The sequence below is a fragment of the Xiphias gladius genome, chromosome 18 (assembly GCF_016859285.1).
Source record: "Xiphias gladius isolate SHS-SW01 ecotype Sanya breed wild chromosome 18, ASM1685928v1, whole genome shotgun sequence".
Lineage (NCBI taxonomy): Eukaryota > Metazoa > Chordata > Actinopteri > Istiophoriformes > Xiphiidae > Xiphias > Xiphias gladius.
The window spans coordinates 11,165,769-11,181,180 of NC_053417.1; the positions used below are offsets into that span (position 1 = coordinate 11,165,769).

Below are 15,412 nucleotides of genomic sequence, written 5' to 3' on the forward strand. Positions count from 1 at the left end.
GAAGGAAACAGTCCTTTTTCTTCAGCTGTGTGATAGCTGTGCACGCACTGCAGCAGTGTATCAGTACTTGTTGATAAAAGTGTAATTTCTTTTCCCTTTATATGAAGCTGCTTGACAGCGTTGCACAACAACAAAAACAACAACAAAAATGTGTTTAACAGGAAGAAGGTCCTGAATTTTTCATTTGCTCCAGTTGCTGGATTTGCATCAAAATACACAAGTTATCAATAGTGATGGAATACATGTTTTAATGACATTAGATTAAGGAAGTGCAGTAATTCATGACAAAATTGTATAAATATGATCTATCTCAGGATGTTAAAAAATACTAAAAAGAAATCCTGCCCCTTCATCTGGATCCAGATCGGCACCAGAAACCACTTACTTGCTCCTTCGACCACAGTATTCAACCAGACCATCTCACCTTTACTGTCTGGTTCTTCACACTGTTTTTTACTTTGTAAGAAGAAACTTGGATGGTCATGTGTGTTCACGTGGGAGGGAATGTTCCCTCTGTTCCGTCCAAGGCATGATACAGTAGCTGTGCTGTTTTTTGGGGTTTTTTTTTGTTTGTTTTAAATCTGTAAGTATCAAGTAGCTTGACATACAGGAGCACTGTATCAGAGCTTGCAAATCAAAGTCTCATTCAAAGTATTTATCCTGTGTGTGAAAGCTGGATGATAAATCTTTACAGCAATAATACCTTGTTAAGTATATTATAGTGATTTTCTGTACTCTTACATTTGAATAAAGGCATAAACAAATCATTGCAGTACGATCCTTTGGGATTTTCTTCGACACCTGGTAAATTGTGTATCAAAATTAAATACCCTGTTATCATAAGCAAAAAGACAAATACATATGTCATAGCTGTTTGGGAGAAGGAGAAGTAAGATTGACCAAAACTATTTTTATTTTTGAACAATTGTTAAACCCCCTACTCAAATGTGGATTGTACTTTTTTATGCACAGTGAGTGATCATAATGTGATTTAAACTGACTATGTGGTACTCATTGATAAGATCATAGAACGCACAGTAGCTGTATTTTGAACTCTACTTTTAGAACTGCAGTGTTCCTGTACTATTTCCCTCGGCCTGTTCACTCGCATTCAGATTTTAAATTGCTGTTGTCACAGGTGCTGATGAGAGTACAAGCTCCATCAACTCAGTCGCTTTGATCCACTTTCAGCTGAGAAGCTGTACACTTTGTGATATTATGACTTTATGATTTAGCTCTTTGATATGGGTTAGACTTCTTAATGGAAGTGGGGATACAGTTACTTTATTTCAGTTTGTGTGCTGTGTTCACAGTGTGTTTCGCAGATGACATACTCCAAGTAATAACTGTTATCTAACAGACCTCCTTCAAGTGTTTCAGATAACCAGTTGCCGGTAATGACTGATCAGGATAAGACGGTATTTAAGGCTGGGATTAGCACAGAATTTTCAGTATTCAACTGTATAGCCTGCCAGTCTGAGAATGGAGACGTCAATCCTTTTCCCACTTTTGCTGCTGATCTGCTCTCTCTCCACGGCTCAGTGCGAAAAAGAGTCTGACAACGAAGTTATTCCACGTGGACAGAAAACTGAATCCTGGGAAAGGAAACCAGCCCTTGATAATAAAATATAAACTGGGAGGGAAAACACTAGATGTGTTGTCTTCTTCCTTTATTGTTCACTGATCATTCTCATGCACTCAGAGTTCACAAATACACAGTGGACTTGTCATTTAAAAAGCACACAGGTTTTATTGCATATCAATTTCATGTATAAATTCTTCATAGCATTGGAAAGATTACATTTGGTATACATGGCTATTCTACAGAATTAACATCAGAGTCATATCTTTTCAATGAAATTTCTCTAGAGTACATCTTCAATAATCACAAGCATCAAAAGAACTGCAATTTCAGAATTGTTCAATATTATTCTACAATCCTTTATTGTTTTTCATTATGTCTTCTCCCACAAGTCTTTACTATTTCTTTCAGAGCCACCTGCCCAAACATCTGTAAGGCAGTCAAGAACTTGAAGTCAAACCTACTAACCTAACCACATGTACAATAAGTGCATCTACGGATTTATTTTTTTCATTTCTTTTTTTCTCATTTTTTGATTTGATACACATTTCACAAATGGACATCATTATGACTGCTAAACACGTCATGCACAATATCTTTTTTTTTTGTTTGTTTTCAATAAACATAACAGAGGCGATATACAACTCAGATTCAAACAAAACAAGCACCATCCATTTAAACCCATATTTTTCAATGATTTTTTTCTTCAGACAAATGCACCATTGTTTCATTCTTTAAAATACTATACAGTTAAAAAGAAACAATATGTATATTTTTACTTTCTCCTGTAACAGTGGGGGGAAAACAGCAACCATGTTCTATTATGCTGAAATATATTTCAGCAACCATCTGCCAGAATACTTTATTAAGTTGGCAAAATGGAATACTTCAATGCCTTCAATTCCTTTGCTTTACACAGCGCGTACTTATTACAGTAGTCCATGACATGAATTACTACATATAGTCAACCTAAAAACTTAGTAACCCAAGTCTTTACATTTTATAACCACAAGTTGGAAAACAATGTGTTTATCATGAATGAAATTTCATTCAGTATAATTATTTAAAAAAAAAAAAAAGACTTCTATCTTTAGAAAAATGAGATGATGCAGCAGTCCTAGCATCACACCACCACCTGCTGTCGTGAAGAAAAATTACAGTGCTTCTGTTTCAGATTTTTCTTATTTCGCCATGTCAAGCACAAGTTGCTCATCTACTGAAAGTGAAACAAGTCTGAAACTTTATCTGTGTTCTAAGCTCTAGAGACCTAAGCCTGATCAATTTATGGCTTGGACCCACATGGTTTAAGTGCTAGTTTTGAAAATACAGCATCAGGCCAAGTTCTCAAAGTCCCAGTACGCAGGAAGGACCAAGGCAACAATGATCAGCAATACCCCCCGCCCCCCACCCCACCCCCACTCCCCCGCCACAGCTATCTACAGTTATCTACAGTAAATGACTCATGCCCTCCATGGAACAGCTACCTTGTGGACCACATGGAATAAGTTTTCAGAACAGGGAATTTACTGTCAAGTTAAACTCATGATCAAATGCTTCTGTTTTCACTGTCCACAATCAACTAGACATTTTTTTTTACACGTGTTGGAGGGACTGACCGGCAGAATGTGATGTCCATATTAATACTATCTGTGGTTTAGTTTACTCTGTTTCTTTTGGTTTCATGAGTCCTTGCCTTCCTTCTTGCATGACCAGATGTTCATGCAGATGTGTCTGTATTTTAGACTTTCTAACAATGTAATACAGGACATCAAGTTTTAAAAAGAGTGTTTGTTGTAGACTACACTAAATCTATTAAATGAAAAACAGGGAAAGGGAGATTTGTGTGACAGAGATAAGTCAGATTCAATAGTGTGCTAATGTAATGCCCTTTTCTGACATTCATGTGAAAGATGTCCAAGCCTGACCCCCCCCCAATACTTTAACCAATTTGAATGAGACACATTCAGCATACTGGGTTAAAATGGTTCAACTGGGGAAAAAAAACAAAACAACAAAACCACTGCATGACTTTACAATGCCAAATAAGATCTAAAACTAGCTACAGCTATCTTTCACTATAAATAACAACAGTTAATTTCATGGGTTCTTTCCATTTTGGCACACTAACGCATCAAAACGAGATTCAGAATCTCCCCCACTTTCTGATAGGCGCTCATTCCTTCAGCAACAAGAAAAGAGGGATAAAATGACTTTTCCTCATTTTCACTCCTCCAGTCATGACAAAACAACCAGAAATAAATACATACACACACTTCTGAAATCAAATATATAAGAGCGTAATAAGAAAAAAAAAACTATGACAGCAATGCAAGCCCCTTGGACATGAAATGATTGTCAGAGAACAAAACATTTTCTATTGGTTATTTGGCACATACCACTCTTGCTATGAACATCTAGGTTATTTTTTACATCATATGACAATATCATACAATTTTGGTCCTTCTCTAAAATAATTATATTAACAATTTAGCACTGTGGTGCCTACAAGGAAACAATACTGTGGTATCTAAGAGGAAAGTAAGTAAATAAAATTAACAAATGACGATGAAATAAACAAGCAGAGAAAGACTTCCTCGTTTTTTTGAGTATGATTTCGATTCATTTTCAGCATGATCAAATTGGCTAACCAATTACAATGGCTAGTGTCCCAGATAGCTCATTAAAATCACCAGTTGCTGTGCACATTTGAACACTGAACATCATTCTCCATTTAATCATTCAAAAAATCAAATCACTCTACTGGAACTGTCATTTCCTCAAGTAACATTTAGGGTGGTGCTATTGGTGATTCTGCACTTGCAACTGAAACAAGGTCAGTACATGAGTCGCCCATGATTGGTTGGGAAAAACCTGGAGACAATAGTGCACGCGCCCACTATGTTCCTGGCGAAACAGCACCACCTCGTGGACATGCAGTGCTAACGCAGTGCTGATTCTGCAGTGCTTGTAGTAGGCGGTATACACAGACCTCAGAGACATACTAGTCATTAAGTGTCTTTATGAGAGCCTTACGCAAGGGTGTCTGTGGTGCTGGAGTGAGTCTTGTGGACTTGGGGAGGATCAGAGTAATGCAGAATTTCAATGCTGTTGAGAAGCATTCATCATGTCCTTCACATCAACAGGAGCTTAGCAGTGCTTTCTCTTTGACAGAGTCTTGTGAGACCCCTCACCTAGGGACAATCTCTACCTCCTCTTGTTGTCTCTCACTCACTCACAGACACACGCAGAGACACACACACACACACACACACACGCACACACACACACACACACACACACACACACACACACACACACACACACCCACACAAATGAACACATGTATCCACACAAACACATTCTTTCTATCTTGAATGTATGTGACACTGAATTCTTCTCCGGGCCTCCACGTCTTCTCACTACTCATGTCCACTCAGTCTCTTGTTTCTATCCATTTGCGAAACTTATGTTCCTCCTACTCTTCCTCCCACCTCTTCTCTCTCTCGTCTAGATGTGGTTGAGCGGGTGAAAGCTGCTCGTCTCAGACGGTCCGCCTCCCATGCTCAGCCAAGCGTCCAGAGAGTTCTGGGAGGGCGCGTGCAAAGGGTTGTTCTCCGAGAGAGACAGCATCATTGCATAAGCCTGCAAGAGAAGACAGGCAACTTTTAACAGGAGAAGACTACGTGATAAAAATTTCAGGGACAATTTTGATTTATCACAACTTGGGTCTTATTTCCGTAGCTTTGGCCAGAATTTCTATTGGTAATAATAACCCTATCTGACTGCTTGTGTTTCTTGCACCACTGGACTTCTTTGTAGCAATTTTGCCGTGTTCGGAGATCTCAAGTTGTAATAAACTGTAATTATCTTACAATTTCTTTAGACTGTACATTGTAATGATGTTTCATTACACTGTTTGAAAACTGCAGATCAAAGAAAAGATAAGAGCAGTCTACAGTGAAGATGTTAGAAGGTTAAGTGAGAGGAAAGATGTGAAGGGGCAAGACAAGAGGTGCTTTTTAGCTACAGTTTCACCCACTGGATTAATGACCTTTTCTTTAACAAGCACCAGAAAATGTGAAAGGATCCATCTCATCCCTCATCTCTGTATCCACAGCATGCATTTTGTCCCTCCTAATGTGTTCTCAGAACACATCTTTCCTGTCACTCCCTCTTTTAAGGGACATCCACAAGCCAGTCACATACCTGGGTTTTAGCCTGCCTGTACAATGTCTCTTTCAGTGCCTCCGACTCTAGTGAAGTGTTAAATATGTCTTTAACGTCAAAAGGTTGCTCGTCACTGGCTGCTTTACGTAACCCATCCAGGCTCTTGGGAAAGCTGGGCAGGCCCTCCAAGTCCAAAAGAGAGCCCTCCTCCTCTATACACCTGCACACCGACGGATGGATGGACGGCAGAAATATGGCAGTTTGATGGGTCGGTAGGTGGATGGATGGATGAAGAAACGGATGGAAGGATAGATGTAGGGATGGGATGGAGAAAGAGTTAATGCAATGGAGGGGGAAAGGAAAATTAAAGAAGGAAGTTTAGGTAAAAGAAATATGAAGAGAAGCAATAAGTAGAGGTGTGTTTAATAAAAGAAATAGAAGGGTAGAGGGAGTAAATTAGGAGACGAAAAAGAAGAGAAGAGTAGGAGCAGAATTTAGCTAAAGTGAAATACTGACTTTTTTTGGGGGGTATCTGTAAAGGGAATCGACATGTTCAATCCATGTTTTACCTCCATCCTTCTCAGTATGTAGTGTTTGGTTTTGAATGGGCAGTTGGAATAAGGAGCAGTTTCCGTTAAAAGGTTTGTTAATAGATACGATATATGGTGTACGTTGGCTGTGATTGTCAAGTGTAGATTCAGGTGAAGAGTATCCTGAACCCTGACTTATGTGGTTTTCTGTGTAGTTAACAAGATGAATACCTGCGAGTGTGTTCATAGCTCATAGCCAATGGAGCTGTCTCTGTCTCCTCCTCTTCCTCGTCCTCTTCATACACTCCTGTTGTGACGGGAGACGGGGACTCAGGCGCCTCATCATGAGACTTCTCTGTCAGGCTGCCTTCCTCCTCCTCCTCATCATCGCCTTCCACTTCCTCTTCCTCTTCCTCCAGCCCCTGGAGCCCTAGCTTGGAGTTGGACAAACTGTGGCTTGGTGGGCGCTCCTCCTCCGCCTGGTCTGATCTGTGGAAGGATCAAAGGTCACAGCAGGGAGGAGCTGTTATTAATGTTGGCGAGTGTTTCAGAAAGCACTGCCTTTTTCCTGTCGTATTAGTGACATTTTAGTAAAGTTATGTTTATCCAGTCTGTGGCGCTGCATGTTCCGTGTGGGAAAAAAAATTCTCAAAGGTTGTTACAACAGCAAAGAAAGTTTCTAAACTTTTGAAAGGCAAAAAACAGTTCTCTTAGCTTCTAGAAACAGTGGATATGCGGGTGAGCAGTCTACCTAGACAATCAGCAGAGGCCTAACGGGAAAGAAACTATAAAACTGAATCATGGGTACTGTAGCCAGGATTTTAGAGAGTGAAGAGGAAAGATGTGTAGAGGAACTACAAAGGATGATATCTCTGGTTCTACTGTATTGACTTTAAACATTGTATTTTGTTTGTTAACAAATTGGGTTTCATCAGACCTTATTTGCATATTTAAATGGCAGAGTGCTCTTTTTACTGTTCTACAATAATGATGGAAAGGTGAGAACGACTTGTTTTAGTTTGTTCTCTGGGGTCTATGTCTAGTCTGGAGCCGGGTGGCTATTACCATTTCCTGACGAGCTAAAGACATGACTCATCATGGGCAGAGAGAGGACCATAAATAATCTGTTGACAGCACGCACAGTTCAACTCCAGCGTCCACGCAAAGAACGTGGGTGCTGACAGTGTGCGCGGAGCGCTTTTCCGACGGCCCACACATGATTAATTGGTCAGCTCCCGAGAAACGGAGCAGGAGATGGCCTGCTTCAGCCTGGTTCCTCTACACTTTGTAATGGTGGAACATACTTTGTGTGACTGAAGGAATACGATGGCTGATCTGCAAACAGGCTATCAGCACACCACCATTATGACCTGCCATCTGTACATTTTCCAGCCAGCACCCCAACCCCCCTCCATCACCCCCAGACCACGATGTCATGGCTCATGATATCATTTCCTCTGGGATGGCAAATTTACCCCTTCCATTTTTTGCCACACAGTGGACATTTATCAAATCAGACAGGATTACCTCTGGGAAGGGGTGCACAGGGACAGGATTGGGTCACACACAGTGGGTGGGTAAATGCTAGTAGGGGGACTTTTTTTTTGGAGAGGGGGTTCTCCTCTTTCAATCTAGATTAAATATCCCCATAATCAAATTGCAGAGCTGGGTGGCGTGGAAAAAGTCCATGCCTGTGTACAGAGAAAGAAGCGTAGCTCTGACATTGGGGGCCCTGGGTTTTGTCATTTAGTCTAAACACGTCAGCTGGATGTTTGTGTTAGCGGGGTAGGGGTATGGGTATAGCCAGTGGATGGGGGAAGAGCTCAATCATCAGTGGATCTCCTAGATAAATGCCTTAACCCGAGTCCCCCTCAGGGTCCATACTGCCAGCCACCGAAGCTCAGTCCCAGACGAGGAACCAGCTCCAACTTTAGATTTATCCAAACCATGCAGCTCAAGCCATGGCCGGGTCCTTGTTCCAGCCCTAATTATGTCCTGGATTATGGTCCCATAGAGACAGACACCGCTTAGTCCTTCAACACTGCAGTGTCGGAAATATCCATGTACATCTAAACCCCTTAAATCTTTTGTTTGAAACTTCCCACCCTCTGACCAGCAGTGCTGCCTCAGCTTCTACAACGTCCCTAGCTTGGAAACTAGTCAAACAAAGTTTTCATGTGAAAACAAGAGCTACCAGGGACTTTTATTTTGACTGGCTATGATGTTGAAAAGGGGGTTTTAAAGGAGGAGAAACTACATTGCGAGGGCGGTTAAGAGCGATTACAGATAGTCATCCATGAATGTGTGTTTGCGTTCGGCGTTTGACTTCAGTCACTCAGAGGGAGAATAAACAGTGGGCTTTCTGGTGGGAGGACAGAAAGCATAACACTTACTCTGAATTACAGATATTAAAATGTCAGGCCAGTTTGTTGTGGATGAGACTCAGTATTGATCCCAGATGGCAGAGGGGCTAAATTGCCACTGGGTCTGCTGGCCATAATGCGTGTTGACAAGAGGGAGGGGGGATGATGGAGGAAGAGGCAGACAGAAAGTGAGACTACCAGAAAGGAATTCACATCATGAATGAGAGAAAAATGAAGAGTGTTAGAGTCATGGAAAGAGGGCAAACCACTGACTGAAAGAGAAAAACATTTCATCCTCCTTTTCTTCTGTGATACCCTCTCTTTGCCCAGAACCTCTGAAGCTGCCCACCACCTGACCTATTCATTCACTGACCACAATGGCTGTTGGGTTTAAAAATAGACCAGCCATTTTCAACATTTTTCAGGAAAGTTAATGTTTTTAGAGTGCAGAAAAAAACAGATGCAGGATGATCACTCCTGCCAGAGCTACTGGTTAGCAGAGTAATTTACCACCTACTGCAGCTTTCAGCAGGTATAAATTGCAGCTCTACACAAAGACAGCTCCATTAAGGTTTTAGACGTGTGAAATGTATCAAACTGGAAAAACTTTGATTGTTAAGATGGACTCTATGCACAACTTTAAACAGGTTTTTATGTAGTGTGTTCAAAGTGGAAAAGTGAAAAATATGTTCTAGTCAAAAAATTCAACAGGCATACTAAATCTAAATTTTTTTAATTTTGGCAGAAAGGCTGAAAAATCTCAGAAAACAACACATAAGTACTGCATCTTTGAAAATAAGTTGTTTTAATTCTGTTAAGTTTAATTAGCGGTGGCATTGAAAAGATGCAGTTGGGTGATCTTTTATGTAATGTATTAACTAACCAACTAAAGCTAACATTAGTATGTGGTATTGGAATGGGATACAGTTCTGATGGTGGTGACTGTTGCCAAGCATCTTCAAGCCACTAGAGAGCACTGTGCACCAAGCACTAGCATGTATGCTGTTGTGCACAGGGGAGAGGGAAGGGGCTACAAGCCTAAGAGCACAATCGCTGCTTTACTTGGTCAAACGCTGTGTCTTCCTGCATTTCCATACCTAGGAGGACTACATTAGTTAGGACTAAATGTCTTGATGAGATGAGAATGATAAAAAGTGAGGCCATCTGACTGTTCTTACTTCTTCAGAGTTTGAACTGAGGGTAGAATTAGGATGAGCTTGAGTTTGGCATGAAGAGTAGAGGGGTAAGCTCCTGGATCAAATATAATTACTGGGGGTCTTTGCATAAATCTTAATACAAATGTGGTCCAAGCAAGCGAGTTTTTTTGTTACCTCTTATCCATGGAGCTGGAGGCCTGGTTCATCTCACTGTTTGAAATGAAGTTGCGGATTTCTGAGAAGTACGAGTCCTCCTTCTCATCTAAAAGTGCATGATTGTCTGGCTCGGAGTTTGGCGAGGAGATGGTGGTTCCTAGGTTGGAAAGCATCCCGGACTGTTGGCTCACTGTTGGGGAAAGCGTGCAGACATACGCATCCACATACACACAACCAAACACAGAAGGATTATTAGTTTTATGATCATCAGATGTACATAATAGATGAGTTTAAGGAAAATGTAAAATATCATGAGGGTCATTATGCACATTATTCACATTCTAATATTATATCAAAAAGCTGAGATTGGGGTTTTTTTTGGTTAAAACTATGTGACACTGGGTTTGAACATATTTGGACAAAGAGGAACATGTTTATGGAATTTTGTATAAAGGATAAACAATGGTAAAAGACAAGTCTTGTTACATTGACAGAAAGACTTTTTTATATGGTTGTTCTTCTTGCATTTGCCATTTAATTTTACGTAATCCTCTTCTCCTATTCCTAGAACTATGAAGGAGAATGCCACAGTGACATACTGTATCACAGTTAACGTACATTTTTTATGCAAATTTGTTATTTTAGATAGGTGTGTTTGAGAAAATCATAGGCTTAAATCTAGGTGTAAAATTCGTCTACACCAACATCTACACCTAATTTTTAATTTTTAAATCCTGGAACATTCAAATTATAAGAGGAGGATGTGACACTATTCCTGGAAGAGCTGAACTGAACTGCACCAAATAGTCCTGTATTTTTTTCCTTGAAGATATATTTGACCTTTACGGTATCAGAGGCTGTCCCATTAACTTTCCCCCTGTTGTCTCGCTCAGGTGACAACACTGGCCCATCCCTCTCATATAGTCTGAGCTGATCATACATGCTGTTTACTGGCAGCACCCAGATGAATATTTAGGTACACTCACACACGGGAGATGCCAAGTTTAACCACCGTCTCCCACTGTTGGCCAACGTGTAGTCAAACTCGAACCTTACTTTAGACCTCATATTTAGGCAACATTTATAGCTTTATAAAAAATATTTTCCCTTCATGTTGTTTTATTTCTGTTCTCTTTCTTAAAGATTTTATAACATTGCTTTTGGATGTATAACAGTGGTATTTAAAGTTAAAGGTTGGTATAATTTACAAAATATAAGAATATCCATGCTTATGTTTAAGTTAAGGATAGTGCTGGAGTGCAGCATATTACATTTTGAGTAAAAGAAAATATACTCTTAAAATATTGTTTTGCCAAGGAGCCAATCAGTGTTTTATCAGTCTGTTTCTTTGCAATTGACATTGAATAATTCAACAGATTTGACTCAGAATAAGGAATCAGTTTTCATTGTTCTAATCAAGGAAAAATCAGGAAAGATCTGGTATTTGAGAAATTGAGTTTGTTGGCTGCTGATGTTGCAGCAGTTTGCAGCTCCACTGGGAATAAGTTGCACAGGTGCTTTGCTTTGTTTCATTTGGGTGTCATTTTCAATTTAGAAATGTTTGTGAGGCACAGATCACTTGGATGTTAATGCTCAAACATGCAATCACTCAGTTCAAAAACCTTGTTTTCCATCCTTCCATGGGGGCATACTTCCATGACGGACACAAACAGGCTGTTTTTGGCAACGCGGTAGGAAAAGCAAGTGTAAGTTCTTTAATGAAGCTGTTTTCCCACTTTAAATCATTCACAACTCCGAAGTAAACATTAATTGAGGTGAAGATTCGAAATTTTCCAAATGGGTAATGTGAGCCATTCATTATTCAGTCCATTAACATAACACAAAATACCAAGTCCCTGTTTAATAACTACACTGCAGTTCTCACAGCCTCCCTTTTCTCAGAGAAAACTGAGTCATAGATGTTGCAAACTGACCAGGAATGTTCTCATGCTCGTGCTTCTTGAGATGGCGGTCGAGGTTGGTTTGCTGACCAAAGCAGCGGTTGCACAAGTGACACTTGAAGGGTTTCTCCTTGTTATGGATGTTGCGAACGTGGCGTTGAAGATTGGATGAGATGCTGAATGAGCGGTCACAGTATTTACACCTGCCAAAGGAGAACAGAGGGATGTGAATGTGGGTTAAAAGAGATGCAGAGCGTCAACGTGAGAAAGTACTACTTTTCGCCCACAGAAGAAGGCAGGGTTCGTGGTGATTTTATCATCCACCAGCTGAGGTGAGTAAGAAACTCCTTAAGGCTCACATTTTTTGTTAAAAAAATACCTGGATTTTTAAAGAAGGAGCAAATTGGTGTTAGACATTTTTACGAGGAGCACCACTTAGAAAATCTTTCAGTAACTGGAACGAAGAGAATAATGGGAAGAATGAATGTAAATGAGTCCAGCAGAGTCAGTTTAAAAAATTCTAATAACACAAACTACATAGTGGTTGTGTTGCAAATGCTATTTTTTAGAGACAGTTTTCAATGTCGATTTGTATGTTTTTATCCAATTTTCTCAACAGATGCACCAACCCGGTCCCTCAATCTAGCGATTTCTGGCAATAAAAATTTCCAATCTGATCCCAAAAAAAAAAGTATTTTTGCAAGTGCAACTCATTGGAGTCACTTTTATGTAAGTAAAATTACGCCAGGAATAGCTGTAGCTTAAAAAAACGGAGTCAGTCACCCACCGTCACTTAATTAATGTTACTGATACAAAACACACTGAATTTTCAAATGACACTGACAAATAAATATTTACAGTGGGATTTCTCCTGTCTGGCCGGTACCTGGTCCACTTATAGTTGCATCCCTAATTTTGCACCTTGTTTGAAATAAAACACATATAAATTCCTCGATATTTTGAAAAATAAAAATGAAAACAACTAAGCCTGTGTCTCTATTGAATCACCCAAGCAAAACCAGAATAAAGAGCCACAGAAACAGTGACAGCAGAGGGGTGTCAAGTGTGGAGAATAACAGTAAGACAAGCAGACAAAGGGAAATACATCAATAAGAGCATCTGTGGGAGCAAAGAGCTTTTCTCAAAGATTAAAGACCAGACTGAACCAGAATAGAATAGAATACAATACCTGTAGGGTTGTTCCCCCGTGTGAGTCCGCAAGTGTCTGGTGAGGTTTGCCGAACGAGGGAAGATTTTCCCACAGTACCTGGAGGTGAGAATGGATGGATGAGAATCCTGAACAAAATCATCATTATCATTCACTGCAAATATTCAACGTGCTAGAATGCGGGTTCGTGTATGCAGACATCTGACCAACCCTGGAAATAATACGCTGAACCACAGGACACTAACTTTTTTACCTGGGCGGGACTGCAGGCAATGTGGGTTTCTGCTTATACACAAACCAAACTCTGTACAAGCTTGGTTCGCTACGTTTTGACCCCGACTACAGAGGACGGCCCACATTTACTCAACAGCTGAATCAGAAAAGAGAGCAGACTCCATCCAACAGCTCAGTTTGGCCACTTAATCTATCGGGCCCTTTTCTCGCCAAGCAGATAGATCATTCAACATCAAGGCTGAATGCACACTCTTTCCTGTTTTTTCATAAACAATAACAGACTGTCGTGGCTTTTTGTCACGCTCAGCTTTTCTGCTTAATAATTAACGGCCCACTGCGCACGATAGCGCAGATGCAACTATGCACCAGTGCACACAGACTGTGGCAACGGCCCACCGTTTAGCCTACCATGCCGTCTTGCCACTGACCGCTTCCCTTTTTTGGGATTTGTCGCCATCTGCTGGACTGGACCGGTGGCGCTGGCGAGGGCCAAGGCGGTAATGAGTACCAATGTCCTACGCGGCAACTGTACTACAGCTATGCACACAGAACAAAATACCGCAATGTGCCCCCTTCGTATTGATAGCAGAACGATTAGAATTTACATTTTACATATATTAGAATTACAGCAACGGGATGAATGGCTAAATGTCCCTCTGCTCTGTCAAGAAGCTACGGTTATTGATGGCAATGGGAGACAAGCAGCAACAGCCTCCCTTGAGTGAAGTCTTTATTGGCTACTCGGTCATTAACTGACGAATCCCACTGTTTTATGGGTTTTAAAGCGCCGTCTTCCGTGCCATTTTTACACCCACCCGACCTGCACTAGAGCGAGGTGGGATCGGGAGGAAGCGCGTGTCAACTGTGTGTGTATTGCAAGGGGTCGGGACGGCACCCACCAAAAAAGAAAATACCCAAAAAAGGACTCATCATATGGTTAATTTCACACCCTATCACTTCATTTTAATCCATGTTAGAATGCTGAAAAAGAACAAAAACTAATTCATGTGCTAATTTAAAATAGTACGGTTTACTAAGTCTGCTGTCTCTGGATTAAACCTTGTGGCTGACGGGGCGCCGCACCAGCACTGACCTGCAGGCGTAGCGCTCCTTGCCCTTGCGGAGGATGGCGTCTGAGAGGGAAGGTGGGGGTGAGCGGAAGTTGAACAGCGGATGAGCTGAGTGTTGCAGCGAATTGGGCGGCGGGTCAAGTTTTAGAGCGCCAAAGCTCTCCAGCTTCTCTGTCATGGTCTCCATGGCTGACATCTGGGGGGGGGGGGGGGAGGACGTGAAAAGAAACAAAAAAGGAATAGGTAAGATCAAATATTTTGATGAGAATCAAGAGATTCCATTTTTTATTTTTTAAAGCACATCACTTGGTATCACTTGATAACCAGATTTTGGTATTGCTCAGTTTATTAACGGTTTTATTAGAAACCTTGTAGTGACAAGCTCAGTGCAGCAGTTCTGCTGTTATAGAAATCTGTTTTATTTTTAATCACAGCTCAAGAGAAGCCACTGAAACTGGTTTATATGTGTGTGTGTGTGTGTGTGTGTGTGTGTGTGTGTGTGTGTGTTAAAACAGAAAAGAAATCATTGAAAACAGACACAATGTCAGAAAAAAACAGGGATTGAGGGAAAGGGACAGAGGGCCAATGCTCTGAGGAAGCAGTATATTAGAGGTTAGCCTTGTTGTTTGTGCTAAAGGCAAATCACCTCCATGACCTGTTACATATTCACAAATACTCAAGTACCATTCCTCCAGTAACCCCCTCCATACACCCTCACATACAGCTTCAGCCAGTGCTTTGTTCTCTACGTCTTACCTTCTTCTGCCGAAGCTACTGTCGCAGGCTGGCAAACTGGCTAAATGAGGCATTCAAGGGCCCTGCTCTGAGCTGTACAATATAGTTTGAGATACCCCCAACTGATAGCCACTTCCCCTCCCCTAGAAGCTTGTGAACAAAGGGGGCCAGTTATGTAGAAGTTTATTTGCCAAAAACAGCTTACATCCTTCCTTTTTTAGTGAATACGGGACGGGAGAGACACAGGGACAGACACTCCGTCTCGACGTGTTTATTCGCAGGCTGAGAACGGGGAGGGGGGGGATTCCGTCATGAGACTGAATTAGAGGTGGCATTGTGTTTGGATCAC

At 41.0% G+C, this 15,412-nt stretch overlaps 1 protein-coding gene across 8 annotated transcripts in view; it reads right to left on the reverse strand.

Moving 5' to 3' along the window:
* Positions 1-3,019: 3,019 nt before the first annotated feature.
* Positions 3,020-15,412, reverse strand: part of prdm16 (PR domain containing 16) — an 86,726-nt gene continuing 74,333 nt past the window's right edge. For 7 of the 8 annotated variants that reach the window (XM_040153379.1, XM_040153376.1, XM_040153374.1 and 4 more), the window contains 7 exons: positions 14,352-14,524; positions 13,046-13,123; positions 11,890-12,059; positions 9,974-10,145; positions 6,511-6,768; positions 5,789-5,969; positions 3,020-5,224 (listed from right to left, as the gene is read on the reverse strand). In XM_040153379.1, coding sequence (XP_040009313.1) covers positions 5,090-5,224; positions 5,789-5,969; positions 6,511-6,768; positions 9,974-10,145; positions 11,890-12,059; positions 13,046-13,123; positions 14,352-14,524 — 1,167 coding nt within the window. In that variant the 3' untranslated portion in view covers positions 3,020-5,089. The remainder of the gene's footprint in view (positions 5,225-5,788; positions 5,970-6,510; positions 6,769-9,973; positions 10,146-11,889; positions 12,060-13,045; positions 13,124-14,351; positions 14,525-15,412) is intronic. The other variant, XM_040153378.1, reaches the window with a different exon arrangement.